The sequence below is a fragment of the Bubalus bubalis genome, chromosome 2 (genome assembly GCF_019923935.1).
Source record: "Bubalus bubalis isolate 160015118507 breed Murrah chromosome 2, NDDB_SH_1, whole genome shotgun sequence".
In the NCBI taxonomy this organism is placed as follows: domain Eukaryota; kingdom Metazoa; phylum Chordata; class Mammalia; order Artiodactyla; family Bovidae; genus Bubalus; species Bubalus bubalis.
In genome coordinates this window covers 159,062,630-159,083,097 of record NC_059158.1, presented here as the reverse complement: position 1 = coordinate 159,083,097, position 20,468 = coordinate 159,062,630, and the positions used below count along the sequence as shown (strand labels likewise).

General features: G+C 51.3%; 2 protein-coding genes across 19 annotated transcripts in view; one reads left to right on the top strand and one right to left on the bottom strand.

The window, feature by feature from the left end:
• The first annotated feature begins 2,061 nt into the window (after window positions 1-2,061).
• Window positions 2,062-12,851, top strand: PRKAG3 (protein kinase AMP-activated non-catalytic subunit gamma 3). 18 transcript variants are annotated; one of them, XM_044937810.2, is made up of 15 exons: window positions 2,062-2,346; window positions 3,036-3,293; window positions 4,060-4,117; window positions 4,586-4,741; window positions 5,079-5,482; window positions 6,356-6,437; window positions 6,663-6,721; window positions 6,823-6,868; window positions 7,074-7,128; window positions 7,328-7,454; window positions 7,586-7,754; window positions 8,857-8,894; window positions 9,044-9,190; window positions 9,549-9,780; window positions 10,363-12,851. In XM_044937810.2, exons 2-14 carry the CDS (start codon window positions 3,285-3,287, stop codon window positions 9,663-9,665), a joined length of 1,467 nt encoding a protein of 488 aa, XP_044793745.2. In that variant the 5' UTR covers window positions 2,062-2,346; window positions 3,036-3,284; the 3' UTR covers window positions 9,666-9,780; window positions 10,363-12,851. The 18 variants fall into 18 exon arrangements, with proteins under 18 accessions (XP_044793745.2, XP_045020528.1, XP_044793746.2 ...); XM_045164593.1 differs by having other exon boundaries at window positions 2,964-3,293; XM_044937811.2 differs by having other exon boundaries at window positions 2,062-2,362; window positions 4,078-4,117.
• A 2,853-nt stretch (window positions 12,852-15,704) lies between these two features.
• Window positions 15,705-20,468, bottom strand: part of LOC102408966 (sterol 26-hydroxylase, mitochondrial) — a 43,446-nt gene continuing 38,682 nt past the window's right edge. Inside the window, exons 3-9 of the mRNA XM_006059025.4 lie at window positions 18,307-18,506; window positions 18,006-18,203; window positions 17,685-17,857; window positions 16,709-16,875; window positions 16,440-16,521; window positions 16,147-16,359; window positions 15,705-16,010 (exon numbers count right to left, since the gene is read on the bottom strand). Of these exons, the coding sequence (XP_006059087.1) occupies window positions 15,891-16,010; window positions 16,147-16,359; window positions 16,440-16,521; window positions 16,709-16,875; window positions 17,685-17,857; window positions 18,006-18,203; window positions 18,307-18,506 (1,153 nt within the window). The 3' untranslated portion in view covers window positions 15,705-15,890. The remainder of the gene's footprint in view (window positions 16,011-16,146; window positions 16,360-16,439; window positions 16,522-16,708; window positions 16,876-17,684; window positions 17,858-18,005; window positions 18,204-18,306; window positions 18,507-20,468) is intronic.

Below are 20,468 nucleotides of genomic sequence, written 5' to 3'. Positions count from 1 at the left end.
GGCCATTACCAATGCAATGAGCATGAACTTGGGCAAACTCCGGGAGATGGTGAGGGACAGGGAGACCTGGCGTCCTGCAGTCCATGGAGTTGCAAAGAATTGGACATGACTGGGAGGCTGAACAATAATAACAATGAAGAGAGGCAAGGCAGAGTTCCATCTAGACTCAGCTCCAGCTCAGAACTCAGAATATGTGAGGGCCTGGGTATGGATGGGATCCTCAGAGTCTAAAGCCCTGTGAACCAAAAGGCAGGTAATCTGTCCCTCCCCCTCCCCAAGGTAAAAGTGGAGGAGGAACAATAAACTCCAGAACACGAAGAATGGCAAACACCCAGGAGTCACCTGATCTTTAGCGATAACTAAATCCAGTTGGACAGGAATTGCAGCATGGCTCCCCCACAGAGGAGTCGGTTCTAGAATGGCTCATCCAGCCACTGCTGGTCCTGCTCTCTGGGAGGGAAGCTTTCTACTCTCCTAGTGGCTTCTGCCATTGCCTCTTGGAAGTTATGTCTCATGCGACATCCCCTAGGCTGCTGGTGAACATGGCCGTCCTTGCGGACCTTACACAGCAGTCTTTCTGCTGGTGCAGATTTTGAGGGCTAGAGACAACTGGGCGGGTGGGGGAGCAAACCAGTCTTTGCTGACCAGGCTTGTAGTTTCTCTGCCAATGTTACACCCTTAAAATCTCCCAAGGCTTCTGATTGACTTCATATTTGTGTAACCACAGCCAAAGTTCTCATTTTCCTGCTTGATTATTCTGGACTTGGCATTCTTCCCATTCTCTCTTGAACTGCTGGTGGCTACCTTGAGGTTGTCAAAAAAATATGCTTGGTTGTAAAGTGTTAGTCACTCAGTCGTGTCCTACTCTCTGTAACCCCATGGACTGTAGCCCACCAGGCTCCTCTGTCCATGGAATTCTCCAGGTAAGAATACTGGAGTGAGTTTGCCATTCCCTTCTCCAGGGCATGGGGTTCCCAACCCAGAGAGTGAACCTGAGTCTCCTGCATTGCAGGCAGATTCTTTACTGTCTGAGCCACCAGGGAACTTTCCTGTTTTGCCCATGGGACTGGTTTCCATTATCTACAGAATTGGGTGCACTCAAGAAAGGTTTGTAACCCTTGCTAAGGTTGCCTCTTTCAAGCCACCACTTACAACTCGCTGCCTGAGTGCATTTCTCTTTTAAGACTTTGCCTGTAGCAGCCAGCAGAAGCCAATACATACCAGTTTCCATGAGCTACAGGCTCTGTTAGCATATGATGACCTTTCAAGGCATCATAGATGACAGATCATATGTGTTGCTGTAACATAACAATGGTCACCATCTTACCAGCATGCAATAGTTTTCTTTGCTACCTGAAGTCCAATTCCCAAACCAATGCCACTCATTTTAGGCTTTTAAAGCAGTGTTATTTCCAGATATCAGATTTTGCATTAGTTAGGATACATGTTTGGTTGCTATAACAAACAGTCAATTTAAGGATGACTTAAACAAAGGAGTTTACTTCTCTAGTGTTGTAGTCTCCAGACAGTCTAAACCTGGAAGGGTGACTCTGAAACCTTGAACAAGCATTTTCCATCTTGGCTGTGAGATAGCTGCTCTAGCTCTTGCCATCACTTTAGCATTCCAGCCATCAGAGGAGGAAAGGAACTTGTGCTCGTTCTTTTAAATCCGGATCCAGAAGTTGCTCCCATCACTACCACTCACATTGGTCAAATTAAGTCTCAAGGCCAGATTTAACTGCAAGAGCTGGGAATTTAGGTCTTTGTTATAGGGAGCCATTCCAGTTAAAATTCAAGTGATTCTATTACAAAAGCAAGAAGAGAGAAAGAATTATTAGGAGGCAACTGGCAGTGTCTGGCACAGAATGTTTTTATCCTCATTTTACATTCGTGGAAACACGCTCAGAGAGAACAAGCAATGCTTTCCAAGGTCAAATGGCAGAAAAAGAATTTTAACAAGGTCGATCTGACCCCAAAACAGATTTTCCCTCACATCCAACCAACATAGTGTGGTCATCAAGGTACCCAGTGTTTACTAAGAGATAAAAGACATTCACACATGAATAATTATGTGAGTGCCAGCCCAGTGTACACTGAGATGTGCACACAGAGCATGGCTATAGCATCAGTGCAATGAGGGTGATTGAGCAAACTACCACTCCTGGAGGTGGTGAAAGACAGGGAAGCCAGGTGTGCTGAAGTCCATGGAGTCGCAAAGAGTCGGACACGACTAAATGACTGAGCAACTGAGCGACTGAGCGACTGAGCGACTGAACAACCACAATAAGGGTGATGCAATCAAGGGAGACTTTATTGGAAGAGGAGCCCGTGCTTCTGGTCTTGCAGGTGAAATATGTCTGAGGTAAAGGGGAGAATGAGGTATTGCAGGGGAAGGCAGTGGTGTGAGCTGCACATGTTATATATCTGGCTTGGCTGTGAAGGTGTCCAGAGGATAAGCGGACAGGGCTTTACGGGACCTAGGCACTACCTATCTCCAGGGATGGTCTACGTGACCTTTCCCCCATTTGAAATGTCCCATTGGCTGTGCCTTTGCTATTCCATCATCTGGAACCAGACAGGAACAAGCCTCAGGGGCCCTGCAGAAGGGGAACTGCACCCAGCCCCAGTACTGACTAAGACACACATGGCAGGCCAGCCTCTTCCTGGCTCTGTTCTCCTCCACCATCCCCATAGGCAGTACAGGGGCTTTGAGGGATGATGGGACATACGTTCACTAACTCAGCAAGAAATCCAATAACCCATTATGGAGCATCCGTTCACTCCATGGTGAAACGGGGATGGAAGAGGCTGGAAAGAGAAGAGGAAGGGGAGGGGAGCAGAGAGGAGAGCTGGAGCAGCTGGGTCAGCATTCCCAATTTGGACACTGACTCAGGCCCCAGGAATGCTAAGGAAGGTGGGGGGTGGGCAGCCACCAGAGCCAGCTGGGATCCTGTTGGCTCCAGGAGACGTAGGAACAGCACACACAGTGGCATGAGGGGACAGTGGCTCCTGCACACCTGGACCTACCTCCACAGGCACAAACAGGTGTCTGTCACACTGGAGACAAGTGCAAGCCCACCACACGCCGTCAAGGTGATTCTCAGGACTCCCCACCTGCCTGAACCGTCCAGTTCCAGCTCCTCCACCTAGAGAAGAACGGGCCCCTGGGGCTCGAATGGTGACATCAGGACACACACTGGCCATTCTCCCAGTACCACCACAAACCTCTTAGTCCCAGCCTGCCAGCCGGCTGCAACCTGCCCTTTCTAATTCCAGCACCACCCATGACCCAGGTTTGTACAAGGAAGAGAGTGCAGCTCAACTGCCTCTGTTTTCCCTCCTTTGGCACCTGACAAAGATGAGAGGGGCTCTCAGAGAAGAAACCCCAGGGCTCTGAGAGACCCCCTCCTCCCACTCCAGCACCCACCCTCCCCCCACAGCAGGATCCTTCTCTCCCATCATCGGACACCCAGGAGGCAGACAGAACCGGGCATCAAGATTCCATGTGCGCCCCTCCCCTCACCTCCCCAGCAGCCCCCAGGCTTCAGGGCTGGAGCAGAAGCACGGGTGGACCCCTTCCTCCCCAGTGCCTGACACCCAATCAGAGAGAACCCGATCCAGGAGGGCAGGGTGCCAGGGGCCGGGCCCAGAATAGTGCTGCCCAGATACAGTGTTGCGCACTCGCTCATGGAGCCCGCCGAGCTGGAGCACGCGCTGTGCGGGGTACTGGGGTCCTGGGGGGCCGGGAGCTGGGGCAGCTGAGGCCACAGGGCTGAGAGCACCCTGCCGCATGGCTATGTGCGTGTGTGCGTGCATGTGGGTGTGTTTGACCACGATTTTCTCTGTGTATAGGAGCAGGAGGCTGTCTGCATGTGTACATTCCTGGTGTGAGTCTGTGTGCTCGTGCGTGTGTCTGGGGAGGGTTGAATATGCGAGTTTCTGAGTGTATGTAAGTCTCTGGGTGGGTTGAATGTGTTTATGTGTGTCTGTGGGGGTGTGTGTGGCGGGAAGGGCAGCTCCTGTGGTTCTGAGTGTAGGATGTTCTCCCCACCTCTTCAGTCACTCTTCTCCACACAGACCCCCTCCTGGAGCAGCTTTGGGGGACCCGAGCATCAAGGTAGGTGGGGCTGCCCCTCCTCATGGGCCCAGCCTCTTCTTCCACTTCCTTTCCTCCCACATCTCTAGACTCCCAATCTCCCCCACCCCACTAGCCTGGCTTCTTCTCCTTTTCCTTCTTTGTTCCTACTTGCTTCTTCTTCCTCCTTTTCCCTCTCGCCTCCTTCCTCTTTCAGAAGAAGAAAGGAGCGGGGTGGATCTAGAGTCTGAAGATTTGGAGCCTCCTGACTTGATCACATGTTAGCTGTGTGATCTGTGGCAAATTGCTTAACTTCTCTGATCTCAGGTGCCTTGTTAGTAAAATAGGGATGATACTATAAGATTGCTTGCTATGAGGTTTGAATGAGAAATACATTGGAGGAAAAGACCTTTGGACGTTTGCAAATATTGAATATTATTGTTAATAACATTTCAGTTGTATTACTATGTTACTCCCCATTAACCAAACAGGCCCCATTCCCCCTTCCAGAGATGAGCTTCCTAGAGCAAGGAGACAGCACTTCATGGCCATCACCAGCCATGACCACCAGCACAGAAATAAGCCTTGGGGAACAGAGGACCAAGGTCTCAAGATGGAAAAGCCAGGAGGATGTAGAGGAAAGGGAGCTGCCAGGCCTGGAGGGAGGTGAGGCCACGGCCAGTTCTGGGGAAATGGGAATGGGGGCAGTGGGAAGTCCCCGAGACTGGAGCTGGCCTTGCCCTGGATCCCTCCATAACACAACGCATGACATTCTGTGGCCTCAGTTTCCCTACATGAGAGAGGGCAACTGCAATGCTGATCCGGGGGCCCAGCAAGGCCAGCTCAGGACATAGCCACCCTCTGGTGTGGCTCTCTCAGCTCTCTCACTTGCAAAATGGGGACCTCAGCATCCAGGCTTCCCACGCTGCTCTGAGGATGAAGGGAGACAACAGATGGGAACATGCTTTGGAAGATGGAGTTACTGTCCTCTCCCCTTGAACAGGTCCCCAGTCCAGGCCAGCTGCCGAGTCCACCGGGCTGGAGGCCACATTCCCCAAGGCCACACCCTTGGCCCAAGCCACTCCCTTGTCCGCGGTGGGCACCCCCACAACAGAGCGAGACAGCCTCCCCGCTGATTGTACAGCCTCCGCTTCCAGCTCCAGCACAGACGATCTGGATCTGGGCATAGAGTTCTCAGCCCCAGCAGCGTGGGGGGATGAGCTTGGCCTGGTGGAAGAGAGGCCGGCCCAGTGTCCGTCCCCGCAGGTGCCGGTGCTCAGGCTCGGCTGGGACGATGAGCTGCGGAAGCCAGGGGCCCAGGTCTACATGCACTTCATGCAGGAGCACACCTGCTACGATGCCATGGCAACCAGCTCCAAGCTGGTCATCTTCGACACCATGCTACAGGTAAGGCAGCCGCTCTGCCCCATTTGCATACTCACAGCCCCCAGGATCCCCTGCCAGCCCTGCCCGACTACACATCCCTTCCAGAACTCCTTCTTGGCACCACGGAGACCGGGGGAGGGGAGCTTTTGCTCTCTGTGTGCACCCCCTAATTGTCATCTCAGCTCTACAACTCAGTATCTATAGGGTTTGGGGTAGGTCTTTTTACTTCGCTCATCTCTAAAATGGGGACAGGAATGCCTGCTTTACCCTACAAGTTTCAGAGGACTCCTGGGCCAATCCAGGATGACTGGGAGCATTTTTCACACCCTGAATTGTATAGAAAGCATTTTCTTCTTGCTGTGTATTGAAGAGCAGGGTGTAGTGTAGGGTAGAAACAAGGTATATCACTTTGATTCTAGCGGTATATGAGCAAAAATATTTAATTTAGTAGCTTTGTATTTATTTTGATATGTGTTACAAAGCTACAACCAGCACGTATGGATAGTAAGTATCGCCTCAGATGAGGCCAAAATGAGTCAATGTAAAATATATTTAGAGAAAAATATTTTGTAAATATCAGAGAATTACACCTCTAGTATTTAGATTGGCACAAATTATCCTGTGTGCGTCTGTACACTTAGGACTTTGGTGTAGAAATACTGGGTTTGTCTCCTACATTTTCACCCTGGTGTGCCTGTTAAGGGGTCACCTAGTGCCCCCGGCCACCTGCAGCCTTATCTCTAGCAAATGTGCCCATGAGGGTCGTGTCGAGTGTCAGGCAGGCTCCTGGAGTGGAGGGCCTGTGAGAAGGCCCCTTGGGAGGCCCCTGGTCAGGACAGGGGACTCTGAGGGGTGGTGAGCAACTCACCCTCAACTGTTCTCCCTGTGGCTCAGATCAAGAAGGCCTTCTTTGCCCTGGTGGCCAACGGCGTCCGTGCCGCACCTCTATGGGACAGCAAGAAGCAGAGCTTCGTGGGTGAGGAGGGGCCAAGAAGGGGAAAAGGGGGACCTTGTGGGGCGATTCTGGGGCTGGGCTCTGGGGCAGGGCCCTGGCTTGGGGGGAACAGGCTGGCTGGGAGACCCCCATCTGTGGGGCAGCTGTGACCAGCTGATGGAGAAGGGGCTGAGCCCTCACCTGCCTCCTGCCACAGGGTCCAGGGTGAACCCCACTCCTCTCTTTGCCCTCCCCCACCCCCCGCAGGGATGCTGACTATCACAGACTTCATCTTGGTTCTGCATCGCTATTACCGGTCCCCCTTGGTGAGGAGTGGGCTCAGGGTCCTGGGGGCACCCATCTGGACTGGGGCGGAAGGAGTTCAGGGAGCCCACGTCTGACTTAGGGAGTTCTGTTGGTGTTCTAGGTCCAGATCTATGAGATTGAAGAACACAAAATTGAGACCTGGAGGGGTGAGTGGGTAAAGGGTCCTGCAAAGGGGCTGTGTAGAGGATGTGTGGGGCCAAGGACCCGGGGTAGAGGATGGGCAGGGGGCAGCTCCTGGAGTGGGGAAGGGAAGGGTAATAGAGAACTCAGAGGGCCCAAAGGAGGGGAGATAGGCTGGGGGCTGCTGGATGAGACAGGGTAGCCCCTTGCCCTGACTCTGCTTTTCTGCAGAGATCTACCTTCAAGGCTGCTTTAAGCCTCTGGTCTCCATCTCTCCCAGTGACAGGTAAGCGTCCCCAGACAATCACTTGAGCCTCCTTGCCCTGCACAGACCCCCCTCGCCAGCTCCTCAGTTCTGAAGTCATGGGCTCATTCTTGGTGGACTGCAGATAAGGCAGCCTCAGCACCCTGTCCTCCTTCCCTGGGGCTGGGGTAAAGGCACCTCTCCCCAGGCAGCCCCAGCCTCATCGCTCCCACTTCTGCAGCCTGTTCGAAGCTGTCTACACCCTCATCAAGAACCGTATCCACCGCCTGCCGGTCCTGGACCCAGTCTCAGGCGCCGTGCTTCACATCCTCACACACAAACGGCTTCTCAAGTTCCTGCACATCTTTGTGAGCCCGGGCACAGCCTCAGGGGACGACCAGAGGGGCAGAGAAGGCTTCTGCCCTAGGGGTTGGGAGGGAGCAGCTGGGAGCCCCCTGGGGGCTATTCCACCCTAAACCCTACCTGTCTCCAACCCAAGCAGCGCACCCTGCTGCCCCGGCCCTCCTTCCTCTCCCGCACCATCCAAGATCTGGGCATCGGCACATTCCGAGACTTGGCCGTGGTGCTGGAAACGGCACCCATCCTCAACGCGCTGGACATCTTTGTGGACCGGCGCGTGTCTGCGCTGCCGGTGATCAACGAAGCTGGTACCTGCACCCAGGATGGGGATTCTGGCTGGGGTGGGGCTGTGGGGAGCCAGGGTCTATGTGACCTTAGCTCGAGATCCAGGATGGAGTCAGGGCTGGAAGTCTCTGCCTGCTTTGAGCTTAGATCAATTATTTAGCCTCTCTAAGCCAGATGTCAGGTTCTTGCTCTGAGAATCAGCTGTAAACTGCTTCAAAGTTAAAAATAGCATAATGAAGTTGGCTATCAAGAAATGTTTTACTTTATTTTTGATTATGAAACATTTCAAATGTATAAAAATGGTAGAGAACACTGTGTAATGAACCTCATGGATCCACTTGGATTAACTATTAACACATTGCCATAACCAGTTCTTCCTCTTTTTTTTTATGCTGAAGTAATTTAAAGTAAAGTATAGAATCATGTCATTTCACCTCAAGACTTCATCTGCATCTCTCAAATAAGTATATTTCCTACATCACCTGACAAAATTACAAATAATGTATTGATGTTACCTAAAAATCCTATCCTAACTCTCATTTCCCCGTTTTTCCCAATAATTATTTTTTTACAGTTGATTTGTTCAAATCAGGATCCAATTAAGGTCTATGCTTTGAATTTGCTTCTTTTATCCCTTAAGTGTCTTTTATTCTAGAACAGTTCCTTCCCCACTTAATTTTCATGGTGTTGATGATGGGAAGCCTGCGTTCTGCAACATGTCCCGTTTCCAGAGATCTGCCTGTTCGCTTTCTGCAGGTGGCCTTTACATTGGTCCTCTGTTCCTGTGTTTCCTATAAACTGAAAATTAGATCTAAAGGCTCACGCAGATTCAGGCTATATATATGAGGCTAGACTATCTCAGAAGTGATGCCACATACTCATATCTCGTCACATCGGGAGGCATGGTGTCGGGTATCTGTCTCTGAGACACTGTTTTATCCCTGGGTTCAGGGTGGTGGCAGCCTGATGCCTCGTTATAAAGCCAGCAACCTGGAGGGGTGGGGAGGATGTTGAGGAGTTCGTTCTGAAAGCCCACGCTAGGCCCTTGCACAGCATCCTGGTTCTGACCTGAATCTTTCCCCTGTCTTTCTCTCACCTTTCCCCCTGCCCCTCCAACTCCTGCAGGACAGGTTGTGGGCCTCTACTCCCGCTTTGATGTGATTGTAAGTGCATGAAGGGATGGATTGTAAGTGCTGGGGGTGCCACAGGGAGGCTGTGGTGTGAGGATAGGGATGACCAGGGGGTCCTTGAGCTTTGAGGAGCTGGAGCCTGGCTGAGGGCTGATGAAGAGCGCTGCTCCCTCCCTGCCCAGCACCTGGCAGCCCAACAAACGTACAACCACCTGGACATAAGTGTGGGAGAAGCACTGAGGCGGAGGACGCTGTGTCTGGAGGGAGTCCTTTCCTGCCAGCCCCACGAGACCTTGGGGGAAGTCATCGACCGGATTGCCCGGGAGCAGGTACCCACACCCCTTCAGACACGCTCCCAACACGTGGGGCCAGCCTTCTCATGAGCAGCTCCAGCTCGCTCTATCCATCAGGCACCTGCCCCATCCTCCCATCACATGGCCAAGCTCTCAGTGTCCACACTGACCGGCGATGGGTCCTGTCCCTGGGGCCCTCGGGCCAAGGGCCCCAGCCGGTGACCACCCCAGGGCAGGCAGAGCTCCTGCTAACTGGGAGACACTAGTTTACTAGGAGACACTCTCTTGCTCTTCCAGTTATGTCAAATTGTTGTCCCTGATTCTTGGTGTCAACCTCATCAGCTGCTGTAGCCACATGGTGCCGCCCCCTCACTGAGCTTCTGTGGACCCACAGGTGCACCGGCTGGTGCTTGTGGATGAAACCCAGCACCTCCTGGGCGTGGTGTCCCTCTCTGACATCCTTCAAGCTCTAGTGCTCAGCCCCGCTGGCATCGACGCCCTTGGGGCCTGAGAACATCGGAGTCCTCACTCTCGGGCCACCTTCCACACCTGGAAGCCAGTGAAGGGAGCCAGGGACTCGGCCTTCCCCTCCCCCACCCCCTTTTGTGGGTTCCGCTCTTGTTCAGGTAGGCTCTGCTCTGTACTAGTGACCTCATTCCCAGCCCCTCAGACTCCCCAGGGAACCCACATCTTAGATTGGGGCCCGCTGAGGAGGGGAGGGGCCCAGCTCGGACCTGAGCAGCCCCATGAAAACTGCAAGTATCAGGACTCATTGCGGGCCACTGCTTTGTCCCGTTCTCAGCTGAGGTGAAGGAGGCCCTCACAAGAGGGGTGGACAAGGGCCACAGTAAAGGCAAGGGCAGCGATGTGACTTCAGGGGCCCCCAGGAAAATTGACCTGCCCTCTCACCGTTCAATTTCCCTCTGCTTGGGCTTCCACTGGGAGAGAGCCAGTTACTAAACCTGGGCTGAATGGAATTTCCACACCCAGTAAGAACTAAGGCTGAAAGGAGAGAGCTTGTCTCTCTAAGTAATCATCGCAGTCCACTGGACATGATCTCACACTCTTTCCTGGCAGCACATTTGCCAGGGGGGTGCAGAGGGTGGGGGCACAGGTTCCACCTGCTTGGCAAAGGATGGCAAGACTGAGGTTCTCCTATTGGAAAGGCAACCTCCCCTCCTTATTTAGTCTTCCTCTTTCCCTCACAGGCTTCTCTAGCCCTCCCCAATTGCCCCCTGCCCTGCTTGTGCTCCCAGAAGCCCTTAGGAATGCCTGGTCTACCGTGAATGATGAAATTAAAGAGAACAGCTGAGTCAAGCCCGGAGCTCTTGGAATCAGAGGCACTAGGATTTCCCGGGGCTGCCTGCTCTGTGCCACCCATGCTGCTCTCCCCCACCTGGCCCCAGTGGGGTGGGGAGCCCTCAGTCAGGGGCTCTGGAGTTCAGGCAGGGGCTCTGGATTCCTCTGCTTCTGGATTACCTGGCGTCAAGCCCCCAGCTCCTGGAGTCCCAGTTGTGCTTCCCCCATGGACGCTGCCCTAGCGGTTCCTCCCGACTTTGTCACTGCCCTCCTGCTCCCCCAGCCCTGCATTTCAGGGCTGCCTGCAGGGCCCCACAGAGCAGCAGTTTCGTAGAGCTGCCGGTTGGAGTGGGGTTCCTGCTCCATTCTCAGCCTTAGCTCTCACCATCGAGCAGTGTTCTCAGTCTCCAGGGAGGGCCTGCATTTGGATCACTGAGGATGAACCATTGAGACAACAAAAAGGGAACGAACAGCCCATGAACTCAGATTTTATCATTTTCACTCAGAAAATGCTATGGTCATCTGATCTGAACTCGTGGCAAGAACCCCCCACTCCCACCCCACGCCGTCCTTTCTGAATTCAAAGACACGAAGGGAAATCTGTAATTGACAAACTCTGCAAGTGGCATTTCTGTTGCTTATGGAGTATTATTCTACTGAAACATCTTTTTCATCATTTGTTTATAACAAAATTATAAAGAAAATGTTAGTTACTTATGTACTGGGTACAATTCAGACCTCAAACTCTAACCTGTAAGAAACTTATAATTTTTCTAACACTGAATGTAACTTCTTTTATGAACTCCATTTCACCAGGTGGTAGAAATTAATCTCAGTCAATTTGGGGTTCCCCTCCCACCTTTTCTCAGGGTTCAGTTCAGTGATGGGGAAGTCTTAGGATGTAAGACTTTGCTCCTCAGCCATCAATCATCTACCCATGCCAGCACCTGCTGAAACATCCCCATTTCCATGTGACTGTCCCTTGGTTGGTTACCAGTGGGCGTGGCCCCTGCTAGGTGCCCCCTCTCTCCCCACCATGAAGCTTCTTTGGGTCTGCCTGCTGGGGTGTGAGGACACTCTAGCTCCTGGTCCCACACCCCTCTAGACTTCAGGAAGCTCTGTGGGGCCATCCTAAGCCCACCTGCTGAGACAGGCAGCAAGCGGTCTGGTCTACCCTGACTTTTCCTGTTCGCTCAGCCTCTATCTGGGAAACATGGGGCCCAGAGCTTTCCTACCCTTCTCATCTCTGAACTTCTCTGAGGTGTTTGTCATACTCCCCTCTCACTTCAGACACTGCTTCCTTTTCTCATCCCTCCTGCCAAATGTCGGTCTATAGTCTCTTTGCTTCCTCAACTCCCACCAGCCTGTGGAATCTTTATGCAGATGGGGAAAGAAGGGGCCTTTTGCTCTAGCCCGTCATACATTCTTCCAAATGCACTGTAAGCATCTTGAGTTCTTGCCATCTGCCCCACTGAGTCAGGCTGGGCTTTGCTGTGTCACCCCCTCCCCTGTGATAACCGATACTGCAGGTCTGCTGTTGCGGTGGTGGGGGTGGGGGGTGGGGGGGGGAGGTTAGTGTTTCTAGAATATGATCCTACCCTGTTTACCTCACAGAGCAACAAAGTGGGGCCATCTGTGCTGATGAGTCAGGCAGTAAGTGAAGGCATTTTCTCATAGACACTCAACTTTCGTTTCCAGTTTTGCTATAACCAGTGCATCAGCGCCGATTCTGCTCTGGCCCCACCTAGAAAGGTCCTGGGTCTTGGGTTCAAGTGGGAGGATGGGATGGGGGTGCCCTCAGCACTGTCTCAAGTGAGTGTCCTTGGGGACTTGGGGAGAGCTGTCTTGCCCAGCTCTAGGATGAGTGTAGCAGGGTCTGTCTTCGAGGCCATGCCCCACATGGCTCAAACCAGGGCTGATGGCCTGGTTTTTCACTCTCCAGAGAGAAAGTTGCATGGGAAAGAGCCCACATATTATATCACATCTATCTTGTGGTGTGTGTTTTTCTTTTTCAAATTTGTTTGACTGTGCTAGCTCTCAGTTGTAGGTTTCGGACTCTAGTTCCCAGACATGGATCAAATCCATGGAATCTTAACCATTGGACCACCAGGGAAATCCCCGTGAATGCTTTCTAAGCCTTATGGGTTGTTTTTTTTTTTAATTGAAGCCGAGTTTATTTACAACATTGTATCCAAAAGGAATTTTATATATTTGAATGAATCATTGACAAAGAAAGTAATTTTTTTCCATTTATGCTAAGTGTCTTGTCTAGGCAATGAGATGGAATATAAACTGAGAGATGCCATTTTTAATTCCCAAGAAAAGCCAAAGAACTTCATGTATGCTAACTGCCATATTTGTTTTTCTATATTTCAATAAATAGCCAGTGAGAATTTGCTTTATGACTCAGGGAACTCAAGCCAGGGCTCTGTGACAACCTAGAGGGGTGGGATGGAGAGGGAGGTGGGAGGAAGATTCAAGAGGGAAGGGTATATGTATACCTATGGCTGATTCATGTTGATGTATGGCAGAAACCAACCCAATACTGTAAAGCAATTATCCTTCAATTAAAATAAATTTTTAAAAATGTAAAGAACCTCAAGTATAAAGAGACAGCTTCTGACCATGCCCATACTGAATATTGTCTTTTCCTGTTTTGAGTAGGAGTCTTTGACACTTTTCTTCCCAGAGCTGTGTCTGTGGACTCTCCAGTAGCAAACTCTGGGCAAGGTTTCACAGCTACGTTAATAGCACTTCAGCTCGTCTTTTAGAACACAACCTGTCACTTGTCACTTGCAGGGGGGAAGCCTCTGAGGCTCTGCCTACACTTCAGCAAAATGTAAGGGGATATAGCCGGCTCTTGATTCAGCCTCACGAGGACATCATTACATCACCCGTTCTCTGAGCTCTTGTCTCGGTTCTGCATCTCTGATTTCTGATTAGAGACTGGATTTCAGGCCCTTCAGATGGACAGCAGGGCACTGCTGCCTCAGTTTTCTGTGGTATCTTTGGAGGTATAACTTCCAGGGGCAGCTATTTCTACAATAATCTCACCAAACTGGTCTTTATAGATTTTTAAAAATTGAGATGTAATTCACATACTGTTAAATTCACTGTTTCAATGTGTACAATTCAGCAGTACTTAGTATATTCACCTCGTCATGCAAACATCACCACTATCCAATTTCAGAACACACTTATCACCCCAAAGAAACTCCCCACACACTTCTCCGGGCAACCACTAGCTCACTTTCTGTCTCTATGGATTTGCTTATTCTAGAAATTTTTATGTCAATGGAATCATACAAGATGTGGTCTTTTGTGTCTGGTTTCCTTCATGAACATAATGTTTTCAAAATTCATCCATGATGTAGCATGAATCAGTACCTCATTCCTTTTTTATGGCTGAATAGTATTCTAACCTACAGATATACCAGATCTTCAGAGATTTTGATGTGAGATTAGCCTATAAATTCATTAACTGAGCCACAGACCATGAACCCTGACACTCTTCTGCAGCTGCTAAAAACCTCGATCCCAGCCACATCACATGACTTCCTCCTCCCCTCCACCCTCGACCCAAAATGCAAGCACTGAGGGGTCCCCGTGGTTTGGGCAGCTGACCCTTAGTGGTCTGGAGGAGCAGCCCACTGGGAAAGGCAGCAGTCTGCTCTGGTCAACTTTGTGCAGAGATCCTGGCCCCCTCAGTGCCCAGCCCCATCCTGTACATTTACAAAGAGCTCTGACTGGTGAAGCCCTACACTGGTGGATTTGAGAGTCATGGGCTTGTAATCAAGCATCCCCGCTCAGTTCTCTCCAGGTTTCTCTTTTTAATATTGAAAGCTCTGTAGCCTCCACTCTCCTTTCCTTCCTTCTAGTCCAGTCTCTTCTCATTCAACATTTATTCATTACCTTGATTAACTCTGTGCTAGACACAGAGTCAGACACTGGGATTGTGCCCTCCGTGGGGTTCCCAGCTAGCTGGGGAGACATTCGGGTCTAGAATGCAGTGAACACGCTGAGTGCTTGGTTTTATGGGTGGACAGGGGATAGCACAAGAGGAAGTGTTCGCGCTCACCCAGAGAGGTCAGCGAAGGCTTTGCAGAGGCGGTGACATTTGAGCTGAGTCCTGAGGAAAAGCAAGTTCTCTGAGACGATACGCCAGTTGGTGAAGAGGGTGTTCCAAGGAGACGGGACATGAAGTACCAAGTATTGAGGCTGGAAAGAGCAGAACGTGCTCGGGGGAGATACAAGGAATTGGGGCACCGCTGTGGAAAGGGTGGAGGCGGTGGGCGAGTGCACAGAGCAGGCTGCTGGAACACCAGCCTTCTAAGCCACCGTAAGGACTTGAGACCTTGACTCAGGACTGAGGAGCCGTGGAAGGATGTTAATCATGGCAATGATGTGTTTTTTTTGTGTTTTTTTTTTTAGTAGGCTCAAACTCAAATCCCCACAGACATAAGAAAGTCCAGGTTTCTGTGACTCAGCAGAAATTTCCCACTGGGGCTGGGCCTCCTCGAGGCTGGGATTAGTTGATTTTTTAGGCTTGTGTTACTGAGCACTGGATCTCCATGCCAACCCACTTTCCTTCTAGTTGGCTTCCTGTACTGAAGGGGCTGGAAAATTAAATACTACAATCCACAGACTGTCTCAAAGCTGGAGTCCCAGGTAGGACCTAGGCTCTGCCTCTTAACTGTATGCAAGAGATCTGAAAGGTGTTCATGAGGCAGAGACCACCCTCTGCAGCTCCTGTTCCTTTTGCTGTCAGGGCGGTTGGGAGGAGGGGGCATCTTTTCTTTTTCTGTTTAGTCAGCACAGATCCAGGAGACATGGAGTAGCTTTGGGGCCAACAGTCGTAGTTCCCAAACCCCATCCTTCTGAGTGTGGCTTCTGGGACTGATGAGCCTCCCCAGGGGTGCCCCTAGAATCATTCCTGTAAGCCTATCCTAGAGCTCTTCCGACCATGTTTGTGACCTCACTGCCTGTATCTAAGCACTTTCTGTTCAAAATATGGTGTCCTCTCTGTGCCTGGGGAGTGGACTGGCAGCTTCCGCCTGGATAGGGCCTCAGCCAATGCTAGGTAAGGCCAAGACTTCTCTGTGAGGTCTGGGAAAGCATAGGATGTGCTCAGTTTCCATGGAGGGAGGCGGCTATACCTCCCACCAAGTTTCCTAAGTGGGAGAGCGTGTTCCCCAACCACAGAAAGAGCTTCAGATGCTGGGTTGTCAACAAGAATGACAAAGATCTCCAGTTATGAATAAAAAACCCTTTATTCAGTATTTTCCCTCAAGGTTAGCAATGTGCCATGGCAGCAGCCTTCTGTCTGAGAGGGAGATGCTCAACATGATACAAAGTAGCAAAAGCTCAGGTTCTGCAGGAAGCACACTGAGGTTCTCCATCTCCCTGTGCCAGGGAAGTGGGGAAACAAGGGCCCAGCTCAGCTCTGTCTCTGCAGGAAACGCAGGCCCACCTTCTTGTTGGGAACCAGAACGATGCGAGCCACACTCGTCACCTCCCCCGTCTCAGGGGCCAGGACCACCTCATAGTGCTGGATCAGCTGGGAGGTAAAAGGCACAGGGGCGCTTAGAGTCTGTGACCTCCATCCACTGCCCTCCTTAGCATACCCCCACCCGTGCCTCACTCCCCCATCAGCTCCCCTGGCCCACATACCCCTCCAGCCTCTCCCCACTCACCCTTGTCAGCAGCAGCTGCATCTCCAGCTCTGCAATCCTGCGGCCCAGGCAAGCCCGAACCCCATAGCCAAAGGGCACAGAGCCAAATGGGTGCTGGGTTTTGAGGGCATCAGGCTGGTTCTTCCTCAGCCAACGCTGGGGCTGGAAGCTGTCAGGCTCAGGGTAGATGTCAGGGTCCCGGGAAATCACGTAGTGGCAGAGCACAAACTGGGTCTGCACACACAGGTTGGGTGGCACATCAGTGTAGGTCTGTGAGGTGCCCCCGGGAACCCTGGTTCTCCAGCCCTACTCACATTCTTGGGAAAGAGGAAGCCACCAATTTCAATTTCCTTGTCCACGACAACCCGGGAGTTCACAGGGACCACAGGATAGAGACTGCAAGGAAAAGAAAGTGCAGGAGGGTCAGAGTGCCCACCCTCTCGGCCACACCCCTCTGGTCCCCCAGTCCCCTCTTCCCATCTCATCTCTGACCCTGGCCACAGTCCCTCAGCCCCCACTTCCCACTCCTGTCTCTGAGCTCCCCTCCACACACAGACCCTTGTTCCCAGGGACAGTATCCTACCGCAGGGTCTCCTTAAGCACAGCTTTGAGCAGGGGCATGCGGGCTAAGTCCTTGTGCTGGGGCACCTGCCCAGCGGGCACCACGCCCACCATTTCCTTATGCAAGGCCGCCTGGATCTCTGGGTTCTTTGAAAGATGGTACAGGGCCCATGTCAGCGTGTTGGATGTCTGGGAGGTAAAGAGATGAAGTGAGCAGGGATTTCTAGGAAAGAGGCCCAGTTAGATGGTGGGAAGGTGTTTGCATGTTTGCAAAATGTGGGAGAGAAATTAAATTGCTTCGAGTATGGCAGGGCTTCCCGGAGGGCTCAGATGGTAAAAAATCTGCCGGCAATGCAGGAGACCCGGGCTCAATCCCTGGGTCAGGAAGACCCCCTGGAGAAGGGAATGGCACCCCATTCCAGTATTCTCGCCTGGAGAATCCCATAGACAGAGGAGCCTGGTGGGCTACAGTCCACGGGGTCTCAAATAGTCAGAGATGACTGGGTGACTAACACTTTTACACAGCAGGATTAGACTCCAGGGTTTATAGGACCCTCTCTCCAATGCTCAACGTGGCTTCATGCAGGATAAGGACTGATATGATAGAGAATCACACCGTAACAGCAAAGGAGACTAACAGAGAAACCTAACAGGACAAAAGCACACAAAAGAGGCCCTACTAAGAAGGTGCTATGGGCAAGCTCTTCAACTTTCTGCTTAGATGACAGCATGAAGGAGTAGATTAGGTATGAGATGAAACTTCCCAGCTGTCAGAGAGGCTCCAGGGAGTGAGCGAATCCCTCACACTGGAACCACTCCTGGCCCACCTCCGCGAGGCTGAATGACCCCCATTTTCCTTCCAGCTCTAAATCCACATTACAGAAAGAGAAGCAGGTACCTGGAGGGACGAAGGTCAGGCTCAGGTGGAGGATAGTGGGAAACTGGCCCAGGATGAGAGCTGGGAGGCCCTGGCCTCCGCGCCCGCCCCACTCACGCACCGTGTCTACTCCAGCCAAGAGCAGCTCGGGCAGGCTGCCCTCAGCCTCACGAGGACTGAGTTGTCCGCTGGTCAGCAGGAAATGCAGGTAACCAGATATCTGGGTCTCCTCTGGATTCCCTGTCTTCAGCTGGGCCTCTATCTCCTCCAATTTCTGATCAATCAGCTTCTTTCCTACAGGGACAATGGGGAACCAGGAGGATGCGGCCAAAAGCCATGCTCTCCAAGGACCGAGGGAGAAAGTCCTGGGAGAGAGTACTGGGGGCTGTTACTGCATCGAGCCTGGGACCCATGCCCCCACTTCTTCCCCTGGACTCCTCACCAAAAGAGAATATGGTGTTCCAGCCATCCAGGTACCGCTTCCAGAAGGGCAGCAGGGGACGAGTCCACTTGGGGAGGAAGGTGACAAAGAGCGAGTTATGGAACATGAGCCCCACAGATCTGACGAAAGTCTCGGTGTCCTTGGGGATGGAGCGCTCCAGGCAGCCAATACGTTTCTCAAACAGGATGTAGGAAATAGCTGGAGGTACATGGCAGCTGTTATCAGGGGGGAGTACAGCCTACCCCTAACCCACACCTAGCCCTGACACATGCCCACCAGTCCCTTCTCCCCACCAGAGTACCTTCCAAGGCAAAGAAGTAGAATTGGTGAGCGATGTCAGGCACGTGGTCCCCTGAGGCACTCTCTGCCCGCAGCTGTTTCAGTTGATCCATGAAGTCATTGATCACCTCATTCAGAGCATCCGTGTAGAGCGCAGCCTCAGCTGGCTTCAGCATCCGCTGGTTCAGAGTCTGGCGCAACCGGTACCACTGCTCTCCCATCCTGCAGACGAAGAGTGACACCAGTGTCAGTACCTGGTGGGGACTGGGTTAGGTGGTATCTTCCCACCCTGAGACCCTTACAGAGTTGAGGAAAATCTCAGACTCCTAGATCTAGAATTATGGAATCACAAACTCTCAAATGACAGAATCTTCAAATCACAAAACTTCAGAATTTCACTAACAGCATAAAGGAAGTAGTTAAGGTGGGCATCTGAACCAACCTGTGTCATGCTAAGTCGCTTCAGTTGTATCCGACTCTTTGCGACCCTATGGACTATAGCCAGCCAGGCTCCTCCAATCCAGGGGATTCTCCAGACAAGAATACTGGAGTGGGTTGCCATGTCCTCCTCCAGGGCATCTTCCAGACCCAGGGGTTGACCCCCATCTCTTACATCTCCTGCATTGGCAGGCGGGTTCTTTACCACTAGCGCCACCTGGGAAGCCGTCTGAACCAATCTGCCTAGGGTCAAATCATAGGTCAGATGATGTCGGCCGAGTGACGTTAGGCAAGTGACTCAACTTCTCTGTGCCTTAGTTTCCCTTCTGTAAAATGAAAGTAATAAGAGCACCTATCTTAGTAGGATAATTAACGTGTTTAGATTGGTGCCTGGCAAATGGGTGAATACTTAATGAATGTTGACTGTGATTATCTTAGGATGACACAACTCTATAATCTTCTGTATGTGAAATGAGCTAGGCAGCTACAGTGGCTCTGGTCCCTCTGTGTTGAGGCTGAGGGATAAAAGAGAGCAACTGAGGGTTCTTGAGGTGCTCAGAGGACCTTTGTGCTCTGCTAGGCTCAAGGCACCAAGGAGATGGAGAGCGTTATCTGGCTGATGCTCCAGGTCCTCTTGCCATAGCCATGCAGTAGGTATTTGGGTCCTCACCCTGGTTAGACAGGGATGCTCATGGGGATGGACACACACTTCCCATTCAGGGGTTTAATTTTCAGGGGCTACTCCCATCTTCAGCAGTCCCCTAAACCCATTACCTTTCCTAAGCAAGCTGGGTATGGGTCAATTTTTTAAAAAGCTAGATGTAGAGTAATAAGTATAACATGGTAAAATTTTAAGAGGAAGAGAGGGAACCCTATATATATCTACATGCATATCTGTATGTTCACACAGAAGAATATAGGGCTTCCCAGGTGGCGGTAGGGGTAAAGAACCCACCTGCCAATGCAGGTAGATGTAAGAGAGGCAGGTTCGATCCCTGGGTTGGGAATATCCCCTGGAGCATGGCATAGCAACCCACTACAGTATTCTTGCCTGGAGAATTCCATGGATGGAGGAACCTGGAGGGCTACAGTCCAGGGGTCACAAAGAGTTGGATACAACTTAGCGACTAAACAACAACAAGATAAGAATATACACCAAATTGTCAGGATTACTTAGGAGGATGGGATGGGACCAAGGGGTAGGGAGACAATATTTTATTACTGGAATTTTTACAATAAATATTACTTTTGAATTTTAAAAATTCATACGGTCTTTAAAAAAGAAAAACATTCACAAGTATTAAGGCAAGAATCAAGTTTTTTATTTTGAACTATTGGGCTCCCTGGTGGCTCAGACAGTAAAGAATCTGCCTGCAATGTGGGAGACCTAGGTCAGATCCCTGGTTTGGAAAGATCTCCTGGAGAAGGGCATGCTCCAGTGTTCTTGCTTGGAGAATCCCCATGAACAGAAGTGCCTGGCAGGCTACAAAACATGGGGTTGCAAACAGTTGGATGTGACTGAGTGACTAAGCACAGCACAGCACTGTAAGCCAACTATACTTCAATAAATTTGAAAAATATATTTTACTTAAATGAACCCTAAAAAACAAACTAAATAAATAAATAAATGAACTTCAAACCCTAGGAGTTTTCTTTCTTATATTGGTGTGTGTGCTAAGTTGCTTCCATCGTGTCCAGCTCTTTACGGCCCTATGGACTGAGCCCACCAGTCTCCTCTGTCCATGG